We start from the raw sequence: 21,389 nt of genomic DNA on the forward strand, positions 1-21,389 counted from the left end.
ACAACCTCAGCTCAGATACTTTGTCAGCATTAACCAGATGTCTATGATGTTCATTTTTTAGGAGATATATAATATATATATATATATATATATATATATATATATATATATATATATATATATATATATATATATATATATATATATATATATATATATATATATATATATATATATATATACACACACACACATAGTACCAGTCAAAAGTTTGGACACACCTACTCATTCAAGGTTTTTTTTTTTTTTTTTTTACTATTTTCTACATTGTAGAATAATAGTGAAGACATCAAAACTATGAAATAACACATATGTAATCATGTAGTAACCCAAAAAAGTGTTAAACAAATCAAAATATATTTTATATTTGAGATTCTTCAAAGTAGCCACCCTTTGCCTTGATGGAATTTATTTCCTTCTTAATGCATTTGAGCCAATCAGTTGTGTTGTGAAAAGGTAGGGGGGGGGGTTATACAGAAGATAGCCCTATTTGGTAAAATACCTAGTCCATATTATGGCAAGAACAGCTCAAATAAGCAAAGAGAAACGACAGTCCATCATTACTTTAAGACATGAAGATCAGTCAATACGGAAAATGTCAAGAACTTTGAAAGTTTCTTCAAGTGCAGTTGCAAAAACCATCAAGCGCTATGATGAAACTGGCTCTCATGAGGACCGCCACAGGAAAGGAAGACCCAGAGTTACCTCTGCTGCAGAGGATAAGTTCACTAGAGTTAACTGCACCTCAGATTGCAGCCCAAATAAATGCTTCACAGAGTTCAAGTAACAGACACATCTCAACATCAACTGTTCAGAGGAGACTGCGTGAATCAGGCCTTCATGGTCGAATTGCTGCAAAGAAACCACTACTAAAGGTCACCAATAAGAAGAGACTTGCTTGGGCCAAGAAACACAAGCAATGGACATTAGACCGGTGGAAATCTGTCCTTCGGTCTGATGAGTCCAAATGTGAGATTTTTTATTACAACCGCCGCGTCTTTGTGAGTAGGTGAACGGATTATCTCTGCATGTGTGGTTCCCACTGTGAAGCATGGAGGAGGAGGTGTGATGGTGCTTTGCTGGTGACACCGTCTGTGATGTATTTAGAATTCAAGGCACACTTAACCAGCATGGCTACCACAGCATTCTGCAGCGATACACCATCCCATCTGGTTTGTGCTTAGTGGGACTATCATTTGTTTTTCAGCAGGACAATGACCCAACACACCTCCAGGCTGTGTAAGGGCTGTCGATAGGGCTGTCGATAGTCTCCTCTGGCTATAAAACAGGGCAAAGCCCTAGACCAAGCCATTTCATTCAGCTAATGGAAGCAAGTAAAAGCTATTCATGAGATGAGTGACCTGTGGTTTTCTGTGAGGTTATAGCCTGTTTTCAATACACTAGTAGGCCTAAATCCACCAGACTATACATTTTCAGATGAGGTGCAGAGAAACATTTAAAACTATGAAATGTGGGACCCTCGGGACTAACCGCCTCACTGAGCAAATACAGCGGACCGTCCTCATACCCCAATTAATCATTAGGGCTCAATTTAATTTCCACCCACATTTAATTTCCACACGCATAATGTCAAGAGTGACACGTCAGAAGTAGAAGCTCCACCATAGAGAAGCAGCAACAGTCAGTAGCTGTGACAGAGTCACTCCACTCATTCCACCACAGAAAAGCATCAACACAGTTAGTAGCTGTGACAGCATCCCCTGTACTGTCACTCATGTTTGGGAAGATAACAGAACTCGCTAAACACAACACTTCGAAATTCACCATAAACAACTAGTTTTAGACACACCACTGCATACGAAACCAAGGACCTTTTTCATAACACGTCTCAGAGTACGAGGGCTGACCTAGGATCAGTTTAGCCTGAATAAGATTAAATGGACAGGGGGAAACCTGATCCTAGATCAGAACTCCTACTCTGAGACCCTGGCCCAAAGCTACCCAACTGGGCATTCTGCTAGGCACTGGTTCTTGTGACCACCTTGACTGGAGCAAGAAAATTGGCAAGAACATCACTTTCCTCAATGATGGAACAACAACAGACAACGGTTGACTCTTGTGCGAGCTCTCTGGGAAGGTTCCCTCCAGGAGGTCGACGGTGCACGGGTTAATATTAAGTATTTTGTCGCGCTCTGAGGTTCTGGGAGGCAGTGCTGTGAGGGTACTGATGTGAGTGACTATAGGCAGGCAGGCCTTGCCGACAGACAGGCCGGAAGACACTACCATCTGCAGAGCAGTGCCGTCACAGGCACAGTCTCAAAGCCAAGATCACTGAGGTGGGGGGTGGGGGGGGGGGGGTATGGGGATTAAAAGGCTGAAATACCATACTGTAATTGCCATGTTCGTAGAGATGAAATGAATAATGCATAATGCTGTAACCGAAACAATTTACATTTTAGTGATTTAGCAGACGCTCTTATCCAGAGCGACTTACAGGAGCAATTAGGGTTAAGTGTCTTGCTCAAGTGCACATCGACAGATTTTTCACCTAGTCGGCTCGGGGATTAGAACCAGCGACCTTTCGGTTAATGGCACAACGCTCTTAACCACTAAACTACCTACTGCCCCAAACAATGCATTGCAAAAAGAAAAACTAGTCTCAGCACTATCATGTGGCTTTCTGACAGTCAGGAGTTAAATCCATCTATGCTGTTGCCTGTAAAATAAGGCATTCATTAACATCATAATTCATATACTGCAAGAAGGTATCTACTAGTATAATTAGGCTAATTTGCGCAAGAGCTTGTTTACATTGTATTATGCACAGAAACAAGGCAGCATCTCCTCTGACACTGCACCGTTTAATCACAGTGACCTAAAAACAGAAGCTCTTGTGGGACCTTACACAACGTTAAATAGCAAGAATGTATCAGAGTGTATCATTATGGCTATATATTTCACTGGTTCAGTCAGTGGCTGTGCGTCCACCAAAACACTGACTCAAGACAAGACAACGTTGCCCCAAGTCAAGACCACTGATGTTGATAATCTTTCCCACCTCCAATAATATCATCTCAGAAAATTGCAATGTTGATGTTAAAATAAAGCTGTCGACCCTGGGGATTGAGGAGGACTCCAGCCGGTTTAGCTATGGCGAACTTGCGACCTAGCTAACACACGTTTACCGGCTTTTAACATGCAGACGTCAATGTTGTTAGTTTTCTAAATGTACCATATTGTAACCTAGGTAAACAATGTAGCTAAATGGTAACGAAGAGTATACAATAGGGTACAAGTTGCGGAACAGTCTGAAGTTGAGGATTTTTGTTCAACAATACAGTTGCTTCCCACTAATCTATAATCAATTATCGTGCTATGCTTAGTAGCATATGCTAACTACCTACAGAGACAGCAAGCTAACTTGCTAGCAAAAAGATACAGCTAGCTAGCTGTAAGTTAACGTTAGCGAGCTAGCCAAACCAAGTGACAGATGGTACCTAACGTTAGCATTCTAGTATACTACCTAGCTAAGTAAAAAAAAAAAAGCTGTTTAAGTAACTTTATCATACTCAAGTTAACTTGTTGGTTAAACTAACGTTAAGCAGCTAGTGCCTAGTTATATAAACTTGACTATACTAGTTACACTGCAAGTTGATTAAAGTCTTAAAATACAGCTAACTAAAGCAAGCTAAACTAGTTATCTCGCTACCAACAGCCAAGGTACGCGTTCTAATTTGACATGTCCTGCTAACAAGCTAGCTTAGTTAGCTATGTAGCATTAGCCTGTTAGCCAGCCTTCGCGGAAATAACTATCACTCGCTAGCTAGCAAAAGCAAATCAGCTAGCTAACTACCCTAGCATAGCTAGCGAACAATCACGTTGAGGTCTCCTCAAAATAAAAATAAATAAAAGACTTACCTCCCACTCGGTACATGTTGGCCGCCATTCTCTCGTTACCCCCAACAAACACTGTCCGAGGGATTCCCCTCTTGCGTTAAAAAATGTCGATCTGGGGCTATTTTATCCCTTCATTTATTGTAGACCACCCCTGCCGCGAAACAAAGCCGGGACCCGGCACAGTAGCCAAGCTCTGGCTGGTAAAAGTTCAAAGTTTCCGTTAATGTTTCGGGGTTCCAAAATGAGTCTTTGTTTCAGTCGGATAACGACCTCCCTCTTCCTCACTCACGCATTAACACTTGCAGGCATGCATACACAGCCCTTGATAGCTAGCCTGTCTCTTATTCCACTCTTCCTCCCATCCTCCGTTCCCAGCTTCATCCTCCTCTTCTTCACCTCTGCTCAGTTCACACACACACACACACACACACACACACTGCCCTCCCCTTTCGAAAACGTCATCTTCGGAAAATAACGTCGTTTAGAATCGGAAAATCCGGCAACTCACACACACAATTCTCAACAACATAGAGTTGCTCCGTCACCATTACAAACACCAAGGGCCGCTGATGCAGTTTTTACTCATGTTAAGTGCAATTAATAAAAGAGCAAAAATTTAACCAACATTATTGTTAGTCACCCAATAGCTATAACTAAAGTAATACTGAAGACAGATCATCTGATTGACATGTTGGGCATTCAGAGTATGCAGATGAACACATTGATGAGACACGTATACAGCCTTCCACCAGACTTCCTCTAGACTCAGATATAGTACTAGGTACGATAGCAGAATGACAACTCAACATGGCCATTATTTGAACAACACTGCCCTCTAGCGAGCATTCCGATAGCATACAGTTTTTAGCACTACAGTACAACCAATGATGGGTTGAGTACAATCCTCTGGAAATGCACGGATGCTTTTAGAATGAAAGATGCTATGAATTCATAAGCAATAGTTTTTTGTAATTGTTTATTGATAGAAATATCTACAGACATTGGAAACAATGACACATTCAAAAGTACTTTTAAATAAACACAGAATATATCAAATCCAAAAGTGTACTACAATAAGGTAAACATTTCTGAATTTGTCTAATACAGGAGAGATTAGTTTCAACTGTTCTACGGAAGCACAGTTCCCGCTCAGCCCAGTCAAAGTAGTATTCATATGCTAAATGATGTAAATGTGAATGTAAATATGAGTAAATGCAATTGAAAGATTGTCACCGTCTAGCAAAATGCTAAAGTTTGAAGCACAAAAACAGGTCAATATTCCTAGAGATCGCAATAGAGCAAAATATGTATGATATTACTTTTCTGACAAGACAATAACCATAAAACACCACTACGGTAAGCTTGCATGGTAAACAAACAAGTAAACAAAATAGGATATTTTGGAATGTTCTCAATTGATGCCGGCAGTCAAACAGGCAGTTATTGGAAAACATGACCTTTTTCCAATTGCGTCAGACTAGGAAATACACAAAGATTCAACCGAATTTCACTTCATTTGAGAAGTAGATTGTGCCCAGATGTACAAACATTTCCATTACATCGTGTGGGGTTAATTTCTGTCAAAACAAAACTCCATCATGTTTGAACAGAGAATCTTATGGAATCCAGCGCCTTCTAAGTACTATAAGAATCCAAAGAAACACTACGCCACAGGTCCTTGGCTGAGCTTACAACTTGTGTACTGATATACAAGGGCCAGCCAGTATCCTCTCTGTCTACTTCACCCTCTTCCTCTCACTCTGTAAACATTTCTCTCCCTTCTACCTCTCTATCACACTCACTCAGTCTTTACCCCTACCTACATGTACAAATGACCTCGACCCCACGCACTAACCTGTACCCCCTGCACATTTTTTATTTTTTATTTTAGTTTATTCAGTAAATATTTTCTTAACTATTTTCTTAAAACTTTATTGTTTGGTAACGGCTTGTAAGTAAGTATTTCACAGTAAGGTCTACACCTGTTGTATTCGGCGCATGTGACAAATACAATTAGATTACATTTTCTCTTAATGTCTCTTTCTCTCCTTTAAGGTTCTGGGGAACTGGTGGAGGTGGAGGATGCAGAGTGTAGGCGGTCTCCACCATCCCCTGTTCCTCCTCTCTTGACCTTCCACTGGAGGATACAGGTGTCCTTTCCACCCATAGAGAGCAAATGACTGTCACAGTGGGTGAAGCGCACGTTGGTCACGTGACTGCCGTGGCCTTCATAACTGTGGTTTGGGGCCTGATGGATAAAAGAAGACAGTTGATATGTGGTGAACATTTTGGTGCAAGGAGTAAAAATAAGGGAAATCAATTGTAAATGTGGAGCTGCGTTATCCCTGACCTTGGGTTTTGGGCAGGGGTACTGGAAGAGGTGGACTTTACAGAAGTCATCCGCCACCGCTACCACTCTCTCACTGTGGGAGCGACAGAGGGCGTTGATGTCTGTACCGTCTGAACCTTCCAACCACACACCTATGGGACGGACACAAAATAACACACAATACACGTTGACTACTCAGCCACTGCTAAGGGGTTGTGTGATACTGAGAGCCTTGAAATACAGATGTAGGATCTTCATTTGAGCCAGTTTGATACAGCAGGAAAATAATCCTGCAGAAACAAGAAATGTGAATTATTATGTGGATTATAATTAAATGGACATTTTTCTAGGGGTTGATACATTTTTCGCAAGGGAAAATAAAGTCTGACATTTCAAAGTGTAAATTACAAACTTCAGAAGCCTTTTTAAACCTAAAATACACTACAAGTTTTAAATGTCCTGCATTGCAGGAAAGTTGTCCTGCAACAGGGTGATCAAATGAAGATCCTCCATCTTTACTTAGTCACTCTCACCCATGACGTGGAAGCCCAATACGCAGGTGTAGGACGCCCATTCTCTGTCTTTGCTCTCATAGCGGTTCCTCAACAGTTTGCAGCCTCCGGCAACGTCCCCTGTTTGAGAAGAGCAATAGTCCTTAGGATAACTTAGGAAAATAAAACATATTATACTATACAAATATACATATGTTCAAATGAGACATGGAAATGTAAATGTTGACATTTTCACAGTCACTCACAGTAAAGGATTTCATAGTCGCCCGAATTGGACATAACGTACTTCCCGTCTTTCGACCAATCAAGGTGAGTGATGAAGCTGGAGTGACCCTAAAAGTAACAGACATCAAAAATTGACACGACACCCAAACACCATGACAAATGTGTCCTGTACCCCACAATGAACCGTTCATTCACATCATAAATAATCCACAACAATCCGCAACATCCCAGAATGCACTGCAACTTACATTGCACTTTCCGTAGCGGGAGTAGCGCCGTCCACTCTCGGTGACATTATAGATGTAGATGAAGTTGTCATGGGAACCCACGGCCAAGAAACTACCGTCTAAAAATAAAATAAAAAGGCATGTTCCAAATAAAGGCAATAAAAATGAAAATAAACAATAGAGATCCATCATACATATTACTGAAACATGAAATTGAAATTCTGTCTATTGTGACACACTGAGGAAGGAGCTTGACCTCTGACCTGGTGAGTATCTCATAACGGACAGCTGTTCATTCCCGTCGGTGTAGTCTGAGATCACCTCTTTGGTCTGCAGGTCAAGGACCAGCCACCTGTTACAGGGGTATTTGGAGGTAGGGGGTGGTAGGTTGGGGGTTTGGCCAGAGAGGCAGACAACTGGTGTGAAGGTTTGAACCGCCAAACAATGATTCTGCTTTATCATCTTGGGGTTGTGTATTATTTGTGTGGTTTCATGTCACAAAGACATGGTAATTAACATGCAAGTATTTATATTGATTGACGCTTTAGATGAGTTGATAATGCTTGGTATGAGATAGAATGTCGCAACCCTACCCACCTATGGGCAAAACAACCTTTGCTAACCTTTACCCCATTGGCTCACAGCAAAAACTTGCCCTTTTTCAAACGCAATTGTCTTGTTTTCTGCTTGTTTTAGTCAATTACAAAACTACATTTAAGAAAAGTACAACATGTCTAAAGATGACTTTTCAACATTGCCTGCTCTCTAATGTTCTCACTACTTTGTATTGTAGGGCTTCCCTCATGCCCCTTTTCATAACGATACTAGCAGCCACGTGAGTGAGGGAGCGCTAGCTAGCTACCGACCGGAACATTTAGCTAGCCAAGACCAACAAAACAAAAACAGACTATACAGCTACAAGTAGTGAGTGGAGTTACAAATGGACTGTACTAAACAAGTTAAACGTCTTACCTGTGATTAAATGTTTTCCACACACATAGCTACGCGTAACCTACTTGGACAACGCATCCCCACATTTCCCACTCTCCCACACCGAATAGCCTGAAGCCACAGGGCTCTTCTCACAGCCTCTATTTCCCTATGGGAGCATTGCGAACTGTAGGTCGGGATTTTTTACCTGGCTACATGTAGATTGAACAACACAGCAGCTTTTTGGCATTTTTTTGTTATTTCTGTATAACAAAAAATAGATGATGAAGTTGCCTCTTTTAAAATGGGGGTCAATAGGAAACAATGTTCGTTTTCGCCAATTTGTGGGCATAGTCGAAGCAAATTCCTTATTATTACGTGAATACCAACTGGGACATTTGCCTGCTCTACTCTCTGGCCGGAGAGACATGTGTCTCCTGAAAGTTTGATGCTGTGGTATTTCAGAGTGGAGCATCTCACCTGCCTGTGCTGAGCCCAACAGACACCACAGCCCCATTAGGACAGAAATCTGCACACAGCCCATACTCCTGAAAAATACAGTATGAATATCAGTATTTGTTTACATGCGTAGGGGCGTGCACGTGTTTTATGTGTGTATGAATGTTTGTGTGTTGTGCATTCCCTCCCACCTCCAGCGTGGTGCACCAGTCCAGTTTGTGCTCCTCTGTGTTCCACACGCACACCTGTCTGTCATGTCCACAGGTGAGGAAGACATCCTGGGAGGGGTGAGTAGCCAAGCCCCACACCTCATCCACATGACCCTGCACGGGGAGAGCAACACACACTCGGTATCACACACTCAATACACTTTAGGTTTCTATTCTATATGCTTCTCCCTGTAGTGTGCACTTGTTCACTCCCCATTGTGGATTTAAAACGAATGGTGGAAAGACATGGTGGAATCGCACCTCTAGCCCATACAACAATATAATGCTTTGAAATCCATGAGGGGGGAGTGAGAAACTGCACACTTTGGGAAGAACGGAGAAGTGTATGGGATCAGAACGTAGAACGTGTGCAGACCAGGTGTGTAACCACAAACCCCTTCACATACCACCCAGTACATACTCCATCATGCTAATGTTAACATACCTGCACTATGGCCAAAAAGCCGTCAGAGAAAGTGCCCCTCAGGATGGCATTTCGGGTGGTACCAACCAACACCTCGTCCCCGTTTACATCTGTGATGCAACGGACCGCCCCAAACTTTTCTGGAATCTATAATAAATTCAGCAACTTTATTCTGAAATAATACAATTCAAAAAGGGTCTTAAATGTTTTTAGACACGCTCGGTTTTGTTATTAAGAGTGACACACACACACACACACACACACATCTTTCACCTCACACTCTCTCTCGGGTGCCAGGTCGGCGCTCCAGCGGATGATCTTGCGGTCTTTGCCCCCGCCGCTGAGGAGGGCGCCCCCCTGCAGCATACACAGAGTAAACACACTGCCGTCATGGGCCCGGGTCTGACGCATGATCTGGAACGTCTCTGCAACAGGAAGGGAGAGAGAGGAGGAAGATGACTTTGTTGTCTTTTGTCTCACACATTTGGAGAGCAAGCGGAAAAGATAGCCACACATGTGGAGGCTGAGTCTGGTACACTATTGGCTAAGGAAGTACTAAATCAGATGAAATTATATTTTTCCCATACGTTTGTATTATTATTTCATTTATTTTATATACTGTATTTCATATGGAGAGCCTAGTCCATATTTGGACCAGACCGTTAGTTACCTTTGGCTCCTTTCCCCAGTGTCTTGACGTCGCCGGGTGATTTGCCCCATGTCAGGATGTTCCCCTCCGAGTCCCCGGTCAGCACGTCTCCCGTCAGGCTGAACACAAAGCACTGGATGAACTTGGGTTTCTTGTATTTCTGACAGAAGAAAGAAGAGAAATATTACAAACCGTTCATAAGTTTGAATGACAATATTTAGCGGAGGTGGTTTAATGAGAAGGAGCCCTGCGTGAGACCTGCAGACTTGTTTTCACCTCCAGAGTTAGCCTTGCGTGAGTCATACAGATAAGCCAGGTTTGATATACCCATTGGTCACATGTACCTTTTGTCTATGTGAAAAATACTTTTCAGATGAACAGTACTTAAGGAATTTCACTCACCCCGAAGATGCCCTGTTTCTTGGTGAGTGAGCCTGCACTCAGGGTCCAGAAGTAGATGTGAGACTTTCCACAGGTGATGATGTTGGTGCTGTCGCTGGGGTTGAACTCCACTGCAAACACTGCCTCGTTGGTGCTCTGGATTAACAACCAGGAGAACATTTCAAGTTGTCAAATAATTCACTCAAATGCAAAAATCACTGTGAATTCCAATATCAAAACTACATTTCTATGATTTGGCCAACCTTGGAATTCACTTGAGGACAGATTAGATTGTATGAGAGGGCATAACACTTCTGCACCAAAGTTTCAATGTGCAGCTGCACTCTCTGGAAAAAAGCAATGGACTATTCCATTACAGTCCAGCGGGGGATGGGCATATGTTACATACGTTGAACCAACTCATATATTTATGTGGGCTGAACCTTTTCCCTTGCCCCTCTTTGTGACCACTCCCAGTTTTCACTGGAGATTCAAAAATGTACTCTCGAATCTAGGGCACTCATGACAAATGATGCTTATGCTAAATCAATTTGGCGAAAATACGAGAAGTTCTGCATGTGTGCTACAAGAGAGAAAATGATCTCATATAAACACCCACCTAATATCCAAACCCTCTTAACACACACACACAACGCACGCACGCACGCTCACACATTTGCAAACACACACACACACACACACACATATGCATATAGAGCACACACCGCCGGACAAATTCACAGTGTAAAATATTTACACAGTTGCCGTGGCAACACCGCAGAAATGACTCTCGGGGAAGTAGAAACATTTGGGACAAAAGCCTGTGACAGAACGGGGTGACATGGAAGACATATTTTTTCTTCTTAATCTATGCAAACAGGCCTCCTTTTCAGGGATCTAACGGTTCTCACTGACGTAATGATGGCTTTAACAGCCTACGCATGCAAATTACAGGCTTGGCTCTCTGCAAAGATAGGGGTAGATTTTTTTGTTATGACACAAGGAAGCCGTATCAAGATGTATACTGTAAATGGTATTGATTAATTGCATTTTACTGCATTAAACCTACTGTGCAATATGAATAGGACTCTCTGTGTGTGTGTGTGTGTGTGTGCCTTTGTACGTGCCTGTGTGCTTGCATGAAAATGTGAGTGCGTGCATGTGTGTGTGTGTGTATGTCTTGGTTCATCGCTTTACCTTAACCTCTGCGTGCTTGGTTCCTTTGGCACAGTCCCACACAGACAGCATGTGTTCATTGGAGTCATCAATCACACAGAGGAAGGCTCCAGCGTCCTGCAAGCAGAGGAGAGGTGAGAAGGAGAGAAAGAACCAATGAGAGGGCATATGACAGATGGAGCGATGATGCAGCCGAGTCACAAATCAGGACTCACGTATTAAAAGCCTGTATTGGTTTTGTTTGGGAGTCCTGTATGGAGATTTGGTGTCAGACGTTCTTCAATAGCCTTAGTGAAATGAGAAATACTGTACTAAATATAGACCATAAACTCAGTGACATCTAGTGTGTGCGTGTGGGAGGGTTGTTTTGTAGTGTGAATGAACACTTACTGCAAAGGAGAAAGCCACAGACCCTACACCTCTCTCAAAGGTGCCCAGTCCTATCTGTTGTAGGGTGATCAGTGTGGAGGAATCCCATATATGGACATAAGGCTGCAGGGGCTACGACATAAATTAGACAAGGTTTGATAATAAGTATGATACTTTTTTTGTCATCTGTGGATTTGATAGTATGACTGTTTTTTTCTTCTTCAAGTCTTAAAGGGACACTAGCAAGAATGGAAACATTTTAGTTTTAAATAGTGTCAGATGATGTTCCTTAAAAAGGTCCAATGCAGCCATTTCTGGTTAACATTTAAGTACTTTACTGTGATTGTTTTCAATTAAAATGGTCAAAAAGAAACAAAAATTGCTTAAGCAAGAATTTAGCTAGGACTCCATCCCACCATAACAGGCTGAAATGTTAAGGTGGTCTTTTCAAACAGTTCTTAAACTAAAAGGGCATTATCATCATTTTCACAATTTCACAGTGTGTAAATCTATATAAAACACAGGAAAACCACATTTTTGATTGCACTGGGCCTTTAAATAGCCCAAACGGCCTTCACCTTTCCATCCTTGTCCACCCCCGCAGTCTGTCCTGATGCCACCCGTACCTTGTCTGGATGGATGGTCAGACTGAATTAAAGAAAAATTGGGATATCATTAAGCGTCATATTCATTAAACTTCATAATCAATTCTCACAATTGGTTTTAGTTGATTTTGTACAGTTATGTAATGACACGAGAGGTCAAGGTTGGGCCTGAGCCACTCACCAGCGGACACAGTCGGTGTGTTTGCGGTAGTGGCGCTGCGTGCGGTTGTTGATGTGGTACAACACCACCACACAGGCGATGAAGTACACCGCCTCACCCGACGACAGCAGGTACAGGTTGGCCCGGCAGTCCCGCCCCCGGTAACCGTAACTATGCGGCTCCAGTCAAGGTGACATCACTGAATCGTCTCATTGGTTCATCAGTCTAAATCATTAATTGAGCCTAAAGCAATTTCACCCACAGCTACACCTATAATAGGTGATTTATGGATGACATAACTTCCATTCACCTGAAGAGAGGATGGATTGGCTCAAGGACATTAGATAACTTAAATATGTTTCTCTATCTGACTGATGGGCAATATGGACTTTATGGCTTTCATCCAAGAAACTTAGCACTATAGAATATCAAACATTCTAATCAACCATTAATATAATTTAAAAACTAAAAATGCTGCTATATCAACGCCCCATTGGTCGTGACTTGTGGGAGGGACTCAGGAAGGATACACCCAATCGAGTTCCAGTTTCTCTACAGGTGGCTCCATCCTCAGGTCCTCATAGTTCTGGATGTTGGAGGGGACATACATGGTGATTGGTCGACCACGGATGAACATCTTGATTGATTGACCTGTCAGCCAATGAGAGAGGGAGAAAAATGATGTATGACAAGACTGGACCATGGCTCCATATTTATCTCCAATTGCTACCATGGGTCAATATGAACTTTCTCAATGTTATCCTCAACTTCTTTGCTCTTTCAACGGCCTGCCTAAACTACCAAAGCCCTGGTAAAGCTACAATATATACCAACAATTCACTCCATAACAATAAGTCAACTGTGCTGTACCATTAGCCTGTACGAATCCCAAGCCCCTACGTGTAGTTGAATGACATAACAGTGAACACATGATGTCTCATACCTTGGGTTCCTCGTCTGGATCCGGGAGATCCTACGAGCGAGAGCGGGAGTGCGAGAGAGAGAGAGAGAGGAAAAGAAGAAGAGAGCGAGAGAGAGACAAATAAACAAGGATTCTAGGAACACTAAATCACAGCTGATTCCAGCAGAGCAGATCATGCTCTGACATTACGGACCCTTAGGGACCAGATTCAGAGCCGGTCGAATGAGGTCTTTGAGGAAACCAGAGGGGATGTTTTCCAACATCAGGCCTGTCACCTAGATGACTGTTACTTCAATCTAAAAAGTTGGGGGAGAGGAGAATGGGTTTTAGATGTTGAAGTTTCTGATTTGGTATGTTTCTGGTGGTAATAGGGGCTTGACCCATCGGTCTGTCTCACTATGAAAAGGTTGTAAAACTAAAGGCAGGGTTCACATCCCAAGGGAGGGAAAGTCTGCAGTTTAACTATATAGTAATGACCCGTTTTGTTAGATAGCTTTTTTATTAGTCATTGTTGACACTACTTGGAATGTCCCCATAGGTCGACTCCATACCGTTCCTGGACCCTGTTGAAACACATAAATTACTGGTTTTGATTGATTTAGAATTGAGTGGCATTTCCACACTATCGCCACTTCCAAGTATGGACATTCAGTTAGGATATAGTGAGTAGGATATAGTTCAATTCAGTTATTTCTTTTCTAAATGACCTGGTTACACTTTACAGCCCTCTCGTGATGCAGGAGAGACCTAACTCATGCTGAATACAGGCAGACCTGTCCCAAGCCAACTCTGAGAGACAGAGAATAAGTTAATAAGTCTAGTCCTGGCCAGCTCACAGAAAGAGAAACAGAGACCAAAAAAACAACAACAACGTCCTTCCTTCTCCAGTAACACATCTATCCATCATCCCGTCAGGAGTTTCTGAGTGGTGCGCAGCACGGCTTACCACAATGAATGGCTTTCCAGGGAACGCCGGAGTACTAAACAGACTGTCCTGTGTTTAACGTCAGGAACGTTCTGCCTCATAAAAACGTGACCCACTGGTTTTCCTGTGATCCCAGTATGATGAGGGATATTTCTGACCAGGTTTTTTTAGTGTGTGGCGGGCGGAGGGATGGACTGTGATGAACTCTAAGTAACCTTTGGGCCTATAGACGACTAGATGATGCAATGTCCAGTGGTCAGTCACTTTTATGACTGTCATTATTATAATGTGTAGAGTAGTAGTAGTAGTAGTAGTAGTAGTATTGTTGTTGTTGTAGTAGTAGTATTGTTGTTGTAGTAGTAGTAGTAGTAGTAGTATTGTTGTAGTAGTATGCTCCGATACGGACTTAAGCTCTTTTGAAGGCTCACTCCATGCACCCTTTGTCTAGTGTAAACCCCTTGTCTTGTGGCTCATTGATCACATTTGCAGACTATTATGCTAATCTGATGGGCGTATGAAACTGATTTTCCGCCAGTTGAATCCCCATTAGGTCCAACTGGTAAATACTTAGAGACAATTAAAGACAATCAAAGAGGGACTGTGCTCTAACTCTCTCTGGTTTGGGAAAGAGTCCCATTATAAAGCTAATCCACACTCCAAGCCCACGCTCGTTAAAAGCTGAAAAGTTAACCGCAAGCATGGGTATTGCTCTGTCTGAATAATATATTTGACATTTTGTATGCAGTTTAGTGTGCCAAACTAAAGAAGGGGAATGAAAAGTTAGTCTAGATCTGGCCTGCAGTCTGTCAGTCAGTCATTTAAGCCTATATAGAGAGTAAGATTGAATAAAGCATTATAGAACGTCTGGAGTAGGGTTGCAAATTTCCGGGAACTTTCATTAAAATCCCTGGTTTCCAGAAATCCTGGTTGCAACCCTAGTCTGGAGAGAGTAGTGTTGTTGGATATGCATTACCTGCTCTGGCGATGAGATCCTTGGCCCGGCTGTGAGAAAAGAAACAACAACTGTTAGACAGACACATTATATCCTAGAGACTCTCTTTCAACCACTGGGACCAACTGTTATATTAGACAGTCTTTGGGCCCAGCTCACGCAACTGGGGGATCGCAAGACTTTTCATGGGAAAGTCATTTTAATATTGTAGAAGAAAGCGCACTCCAATGAGTGACTACTTGGTGAAATATGTAATGTTTATGCAGCCGTAGGAAAATGTGATGTGACAACAAGTTTGAAAGACGGTCTTGCTGACGGACCGGACTTCTCTCACCTCTCCAGGCTGGGGGAGCGGTTGAGTAGGTTGGCCGAGGACGCTGCCTTTTTGTCCAGGCGTTTGGTCGTCTTCTCCTGGGGGTCCTTCGCCAGTTTCTCACTGTTCCTGCGAGCTCTGGACAACGACAGAATAGGGAGCGTTAGAGGATTCATATGCAGGGTTACACACACACACACACACACACACACACACACACACACACACACTAATAAACACACACACTTGCACACAGAGGCATGCACACACACAAACAGAGACACCCAAGGGGCAGAGATTTCCTGGAACACACACACACATTTTCCTGATAACGACTTGACCAATAATCAGAGGAAATGGCCCTTGTCATGTGACCAACGACGTTCCAATACAATACATAATAGGAAGTGAAACCCAGATGACTTCCTCCCCATGTGGCACAGACGTCAGTTCAACATCTAGTTTTGATTTACATTTGGTTGAGTTGTCAACTAATGTGAATTCAACAAAAAAAAAAATCACTATGTCATTGGATTTAAGTTAAAAGTTGGGTGAAAATAAATCAAAATGCCCTTACGTTGATGACTTTTTGCAAATCCAATTAGTTTTCAATGTTGATTCAACGTCATCACATTGTTTTTTGGGGGGTTTAAATGACGTTGAAAAACTGGTTCATTCAACCAGTCTTTTCCCAGTGGGTCTCCACTGTGGCTCCTAATGATAACACACATACATATAGTACCTAGTGGTTCAGTTTGGAACGGAATAGCCCAGTTCATAGTCTTGTACATAACTTAGACACCACTGTCTTAGTACCTCTTAGTTTACATGGTGTGGCAGGGTTGAGCTAACTGACTTCTTCCTGGACAGAAACATATGCTATCAATCGGCAACAGGCCTCTTGCAAGTAATTACAAGCAAACAAAACATCAACAAAACACACAACCACATATGTGCATACACACACACACACACACACACACAGAGAGGAAGCTGTAAAATTATTTGTGTGATTATAGAGCAGAATGCTGCAAAAGATCTCCCAAAAGAAAGTCAGATGAAAAGCCCCATTGAAATATCTACATGCAGGAAATCATGCTGAATCAATCCATGCTTGAATTAAAGGGTGAGGCTCAGATTTGATCATCAGGTTAGTGTGCATTCATGAATGATGTTACCAATCACTCACATTTAGCCCCCTGTTCAAACAAATGGAAAATAACACAGCAGCCAGATCCAGCGGGAGAGACGTAAGGTCTGCTCCCCAGCCCTGAAGGCTTTCCATAACGCAACATAATAGAATCAGAAAACTGGCTACCGCAAACTGATGATTAGATTTTGACACTAGGGGTTTGTAGTAACACAATCATAGAGAATAAGAGACCGTGTCAAAAAGAGGTGATTTCCCCCAAAAGCAATCAGGTAGGAATGGAGAAGAGGAGGAGAGGTGGCGTCAACGCACAGGGGTTTCTTCTCGCCCTCCAGGATGGTGGAGAGAGGACTGCGCCGGGGGCTGGGGGACATGTCCTTTGGGGGGGCTGGGGACCCCGAGATGGGGGGCTGGGGGGCTGAGCTCAGGCTCTCCGTGGAGCCATTTTGGTCCTGGAGGTCATCTCTCTGGAGGCTCCTGATGGTGGTGGGGTGGATGGGCTCCTCTACGGAAGACGCCCAGCTCAGGTCCTTCTCCTTCTCCCCTTCCTCCTCTTCCTCCTGGACGCGGTGGAGCTTGGCCCGGGCCTCCTCCGTCAGAGACATCCCCTCAGGGAGGGCATCCTCCAGGGAGAGGCTCTGGACGGGCCTGGTGAGAGCCAGGGGGACCCTGTCTAGCCCCTGGTCCTGCACCAGAGGAGTGAGGTCTGTTTGGGTAGCCTGATCATTCGTTGGGATCTTATGTATGGGGCCCGGGGATGCAGAGTCCCCATTATAGCCATTCTCACCTTCCATCCTGTTTAGTACTTGGCTAAATACACACAAAGTGTAGTAAAGAGAGAATACAAACAAACATCATAATGAAAAACTGAATACTATCAATTTACTCAACTCTAATAACAAGACTTTTCTATTCAAGTTGAATGCATATATATATATATATATATATAGAGAGAGAGAGAGCGAGAGAGAGAGGAGAGAGGAGAGAGAGAGAGAGAGAGAGAGAGAGAGAGAGACTCACTGGACAGTTTATTAGGTACACCCCGTTCACAAAAATTGACCGCTCCTACAGACAGTGAGTCACGTGGCCGTGGCTTGCAATATAAAGCAGGCAGACAGGCATCGAGGCATTCAGTTCCTGTTCATTTGAACGTGAGAATGGGAAAAATGTGTGACCTAAGCGACTTTGAGCATGGTATGATCGTCGGTGCCAGGCATGCAGGATCCAGTATCTCAGAAACGCCTACCCTCCTGGGCTTTTCACCACAACAGTGTCTAGGGTTTACTGAGAACGGTGCGACGAACTAAAAACATCCAGTCAGCGGCAGTCCTGTGGGGGAAAACAGCTAGTTCACGAGAGAGGTCGAAGGAGAATGGCAAGAATCGTGCAAGCTAACAGGCGGTCCACAAACAAACAAATAACAGCACAGTACAACAGTGGTGTACAGACCGGCACCTCAGAACACACAACTCGTCGATCATTGTCATGGATGGGCTAATGCTGCAAACGACCACACCGGGTTCCACTCCTATCAGCTAAAAACAAGAAGAAGCGTCTCCAGTGGGCACACGATCACCAACACTGGAAAATTGAGGAGTGGGAAATCATTGCCTTGTCTGACAAATCCCGGTTCCTGTTGCGTCGCGCTGATGACATAGTCAGGATTTGGCTTAAGCAGCATGAGTCTATGGACCCAGCCTGCCTGGTGTCAACGGTACATGCTGGTGGTGTAATGGTGTGGGGAATGTTTTCCTGGCACACGTTAGGTCCCTTGATACCATTTGAGCAACAAATGTTTCCGACATCTTGTAGAATCCATGCCCCGAAGAATTCAGGCTGTTCTGGAGGCAACTAGATGAGTGTACCTAATAAACGGAATGTATATACAGTATAATAATACATTTAATTTGTATAGCGCTTTTCATTATAGTTATATCTCAAAGCTCTACTGAGGGAAAAATATATACAATTATATACAATAAAAACAACATGTACATTTAGAATCAAGGCGGATAAAATAGCAATAGTGGGCTAGGTGCTAAATACATTTTAGATTGGGACAAGGACTATGAAAAAGACAGTCTATGAATGTTACACATATAAATATACACATACATCTATACACCTACCTACCTACCTACCGTACCTACCTACCTTACCTACCTACATAACATTCTGGTCATGAAGTCCAAAGCTTTGACTGAGCAAACTATGCCTTATTTCCATATATGGCTCTGGACAAACATGCCAGCCAATCCATTCTATGCCCACAGTCCCTCTGCACTGGTCTGGCACAGTACCTGGTGGCAGGGTGGCTGGGGCCGTCGAGGGCTGAGCTGTAGGACAGTTTAGGGGAGCTGGAGAAACCCTCAGAGCTGTAAACCTGGTTCAGGACACGGGCGGCTGCAGGGTTTACTGAGAACACATATAACAAGACACACACAAACAAAATGGACACAATCACACACATTTAGTGCAAGGATGGAATTTTCATAGAAGCACAAGACATAGGGCATATCATGGGTAGGATAATGTATTGGATACAGCTTATGTATTGTGTACTGTAGTTAAAGTTGCACTATGCAGAAATCGCTCTGCCATTTCCTGGTTGCTAAAACTTTAATAGTTTGCCTAATGTCAGTTTATGTGACAAAATAAACCAGTATAGTGTAGAAAATTATTGTACCATCTAAACCGCTGTGAAATATATTTTCCATAACCAAAAATATAGTTGTTTCAGCTGTTTGAAGCTGGTGTACAAAACCGAAAGTAAAAGACGCAAAAACAAAACTTAAGAACGGGAAGCATAGAAATAGCACACATAGAACAGATCTATCGCTTACATTTACATTTACATTTTAGTCATTTAGCAGACGCTCTTATCCAGAGCGACTTACATGAGCAATTAGGGTTAAGTGCCTTGCTCAAGGGCACATCAACATATTTTTCACCTAGTCGGCTCGGGGATATAGACTTGCTTTTAAGTAGAATGATAGATCTATAACTCCATTTCTATGTGAATTTGGTCAGGTCGCCCCAAAAGTTACATATTACCATTTGATGTTTATATTACTCAAACCCAATAATCTACAACCCATTTCACACTACTGAGCCGAGCCAAGCAGAGCCGAGCTGCACTGTACTGGCCTGGTTAAACATCCAAGATATTTGCTGGAACCGTGCTGGAAAGAAAATATCCAAGCCAGCACAGTACGGTTCGGGCACGATAATGTGAAAAGAGTACAACTGTGGTCTGATGGTTGGCCATCCACCTGCGATGATCTGCTGTTTAAGCAGGGGGATCAACTGGTCGTGGAGGCGGAGCCTGCGTAGCGCGTCAGCCAGTGATGACTTCAGCAGCATGATCTCATCTTCCTGCGACTGCAGACGCCCCTCCATCATGGACACGCGGTCTGGATACTCAGTGCTGCTGCCGGACACGTCATCTGTGCAGACGGACCATGACAACAAATCAGGAGACAGTATGGAACCACATGCTGTCACATCATTCGTGGATATTGGGGAAAATAAGGACAACCAATGGTAGTCTATATCCAACTCAATGCTGTCACTCCATTGGCATATAGGGTTGTCCTCTAGACAAATGAAATATAAAAGTGATGTATTATTATGCAGTACCAATGTATAATAATAATAATAATAATAATAATATGCCATTTAGCAGACGCTTTTATCCAAAGCGACTTACAGTCATGTGTGCATACATTTATTTTTTTGTGTATGGGTGGTCCCGGGGATCGAACCCACTACCTTGGCGTTACAAGCGCCGTGCTCTACCAGCTGAGCTGTATAGGTTGGATACAACTATAAAATACAAGATGGGAGAACTTCAAAAGATGCAAGCAGTAAGACATGACCCAGGTGTTGTAAATACTGTTAACAGCCCACAAATATTCCTCAAAAGGGACAGGAAGACTTACATTCTGCATGAAGATGAGCCTCCTGCAACCGTCTGACTATAAAGCCAACATTAATGTCCTCAACCAGCACTGTCTACAAGGAACGGGATGACACTTTCTATGAGTTTGGAGAGAAACGTATTTATTTAGAACTAAGTCCTTTTTCCATCAGAAAAAGAAGGCAGTAGACCATTACCACCATTAGAAGAGAAGGCAGTAGATAGACCATTACCACCATTAGAAAAGAAGGCAGGAGACCATTACTACCATTAGAAAAGACGGCAGTAGATAGACCATTACCACCATTAGAAAAGAAGGCAGTAGACCATTACCACCATTAGAAAAGAAGGCAGTAGATAGACCATTACCACCATTAGAAAAGAAGGCAGTAGACCATTACCACCATTAGAAAAGAAGGCAGTAGATAGACCATTACCACCATTAGAAAAGAAGGCAGTAGACCATTACCACCATTAGAAAAGAAGGCAGGAGACCATTACCACCATTAGAAAAGAGGGCAGGAGACCATTACCACCATTAGAAAAGAAGGCAGTAGATAGACCATTACCACCATTAGAAAAGAAGGCAGGAGACCATTACCACCATTAGAAAAGAAGGCAGGAGACCATTACCACCATTAGAAAAGAAGGCAGTAGATAGACCATTACCACCATTAGAAAAGAAGGCAGTAGAT

General features: G+C 42.9%; 2 protein-coding genes across 3 annotated transcripts in view; both read right to left on the minus strand.

Moving 5' to 3' along the window:
- Nucleotides 1-4,242, minus strand: part of LOC311132999 (metastasis-associated protein MTA2-like) — a 34,564-nt gene extending 30,322 nt beyond the window's left edge. For both annotated transcript variants that reach the window (XM_084166417.1, XM_084166416.1), the window contains exon 1: nucleotides 3,880-4,242. In XM_084166417.1, the coding sequence (XP_084022543.1) occupies nucleotides 3,880-3,907 (28 nt within the window). In that variant the 5' untranslated portion in view covers nucleotides 3,908-4,242. The remainder of the gene's footprint in view (nucleotides 1-3,879) is intronic.
- A 575-nt stretch (nucleotides 4,243-4,817) lies between these two features.
- LOC311133084 (echinoderm microtubule-associated protein-like 3) overlaps nucleotides 4,818-21,389 on the minus strand; it is a 39,116-nt gene continuing 22,544 nt past the window's right edge. Inside the window, exons 2-24 of the mRNA XM_084166520.1 lie at nucleotides 20,048-20,221; nucleotides 19,076-19,190; nucleotides 17,088-17,585; nucleotides 15,647-15,763; nucleotides 15,334-15,362; nucleotides 13,457-13,486; nucleotides 13,044-13,164; nucleotides 12,535-12,684; nucleotides 12,327-12,396; nucleotides 11,770-11,880; nucleotides 11,401-11,496; nucleotides 10,225-10,359; nucleotides 9,844-9,982; nucleotides 9,447-9,598; nucleotides 9,195-9,320; nucleotides 8,732-8,863; nucleotides 8,562-8,629; nucleotides 7,415-7,503; nucleotides 7,173-7,270; nucleotides 6,945-7,032; nucleotides 6,721-6,819; nucleotides 6,209-6,339; nucleotides 4,818-6,106 (exon numbers count right to left, since the gene is read on the minus strand). Of these exons, the coding sequence (XP_084022646.1) occupies nucleotides 5,909-6,106; nucleotides 6,209-6,339; nucleotides 6,721-6,819; nucleotides 6,945-7,032; nucleotides 7,173-7,270; nucleotides 7,415-7,503; nucleotides 8,562-8,629; nucleotides 8,732-8,863; nucleotides 9,195-9,320; nucleotides 9,447-9,598; nucleotides 9,844-9,982; nucleotides 10,225-10,359; nucleotides 11,401-11,496; nucleotides 11,770-11,880; nucleotides 12,327-12,396; nucleotides 12,535-12,684; nucleotides 13,044-13,164; nucleotides 13,457-13,486; nucleotides 15,334-15,362; nucleotides 15,647-15,763; nucleotides 17,088-17,585; nucleotides 19,076-19,190; nucleotides 20,048-20,221 (2,966 nt within the window). The 3' untranslated portion in view covers nucleotides 4,818-5,908. The remainder of the gene's footprint in view (nucleotides 6,107-6,208; nucleotides 6,340-6,720; nucleotides 6,820-6,944; nucleotides 7,033-7,172; nucleotides 7,271-7,414; nucleotides 7,504-8,561; nucleotides 8,630-8,731; nucleotides 8,864-9,194; nucleotides 9,321-9,446; nucleotides 9,599-9,843; nucleotides 9,983-10,224; nucleotides 10,360-11,400; nucleotides 11,497-11,769; nucleotides 11,881-12,326; nucleotides 12,397-12,534; nucleotides 12,685-13,043; nucleotides 13,165-13,456; nucleotides 13,487-15,333; nucleotides 15,363-15,646; nucleotides 15,764-17,087; nucleotides 17,586-19,075; nucleotides 19,191-20,047; nucleotides 20,222-21,389) is intronic.

This window comes from Coregonus lavaretus, assembly GCF_964263955.1.
Source record: "Coregonus lavaretus genome assembly, chromosome: 7".
In the NCBI taxonomy this organism is placed as follows: domain Eukaryota; kingdom Metazoa; phylum Chordata; class Actinopteri; order Salmoniformes; family Salmonidae; genus Coregonus; species Coregonus lavaretus.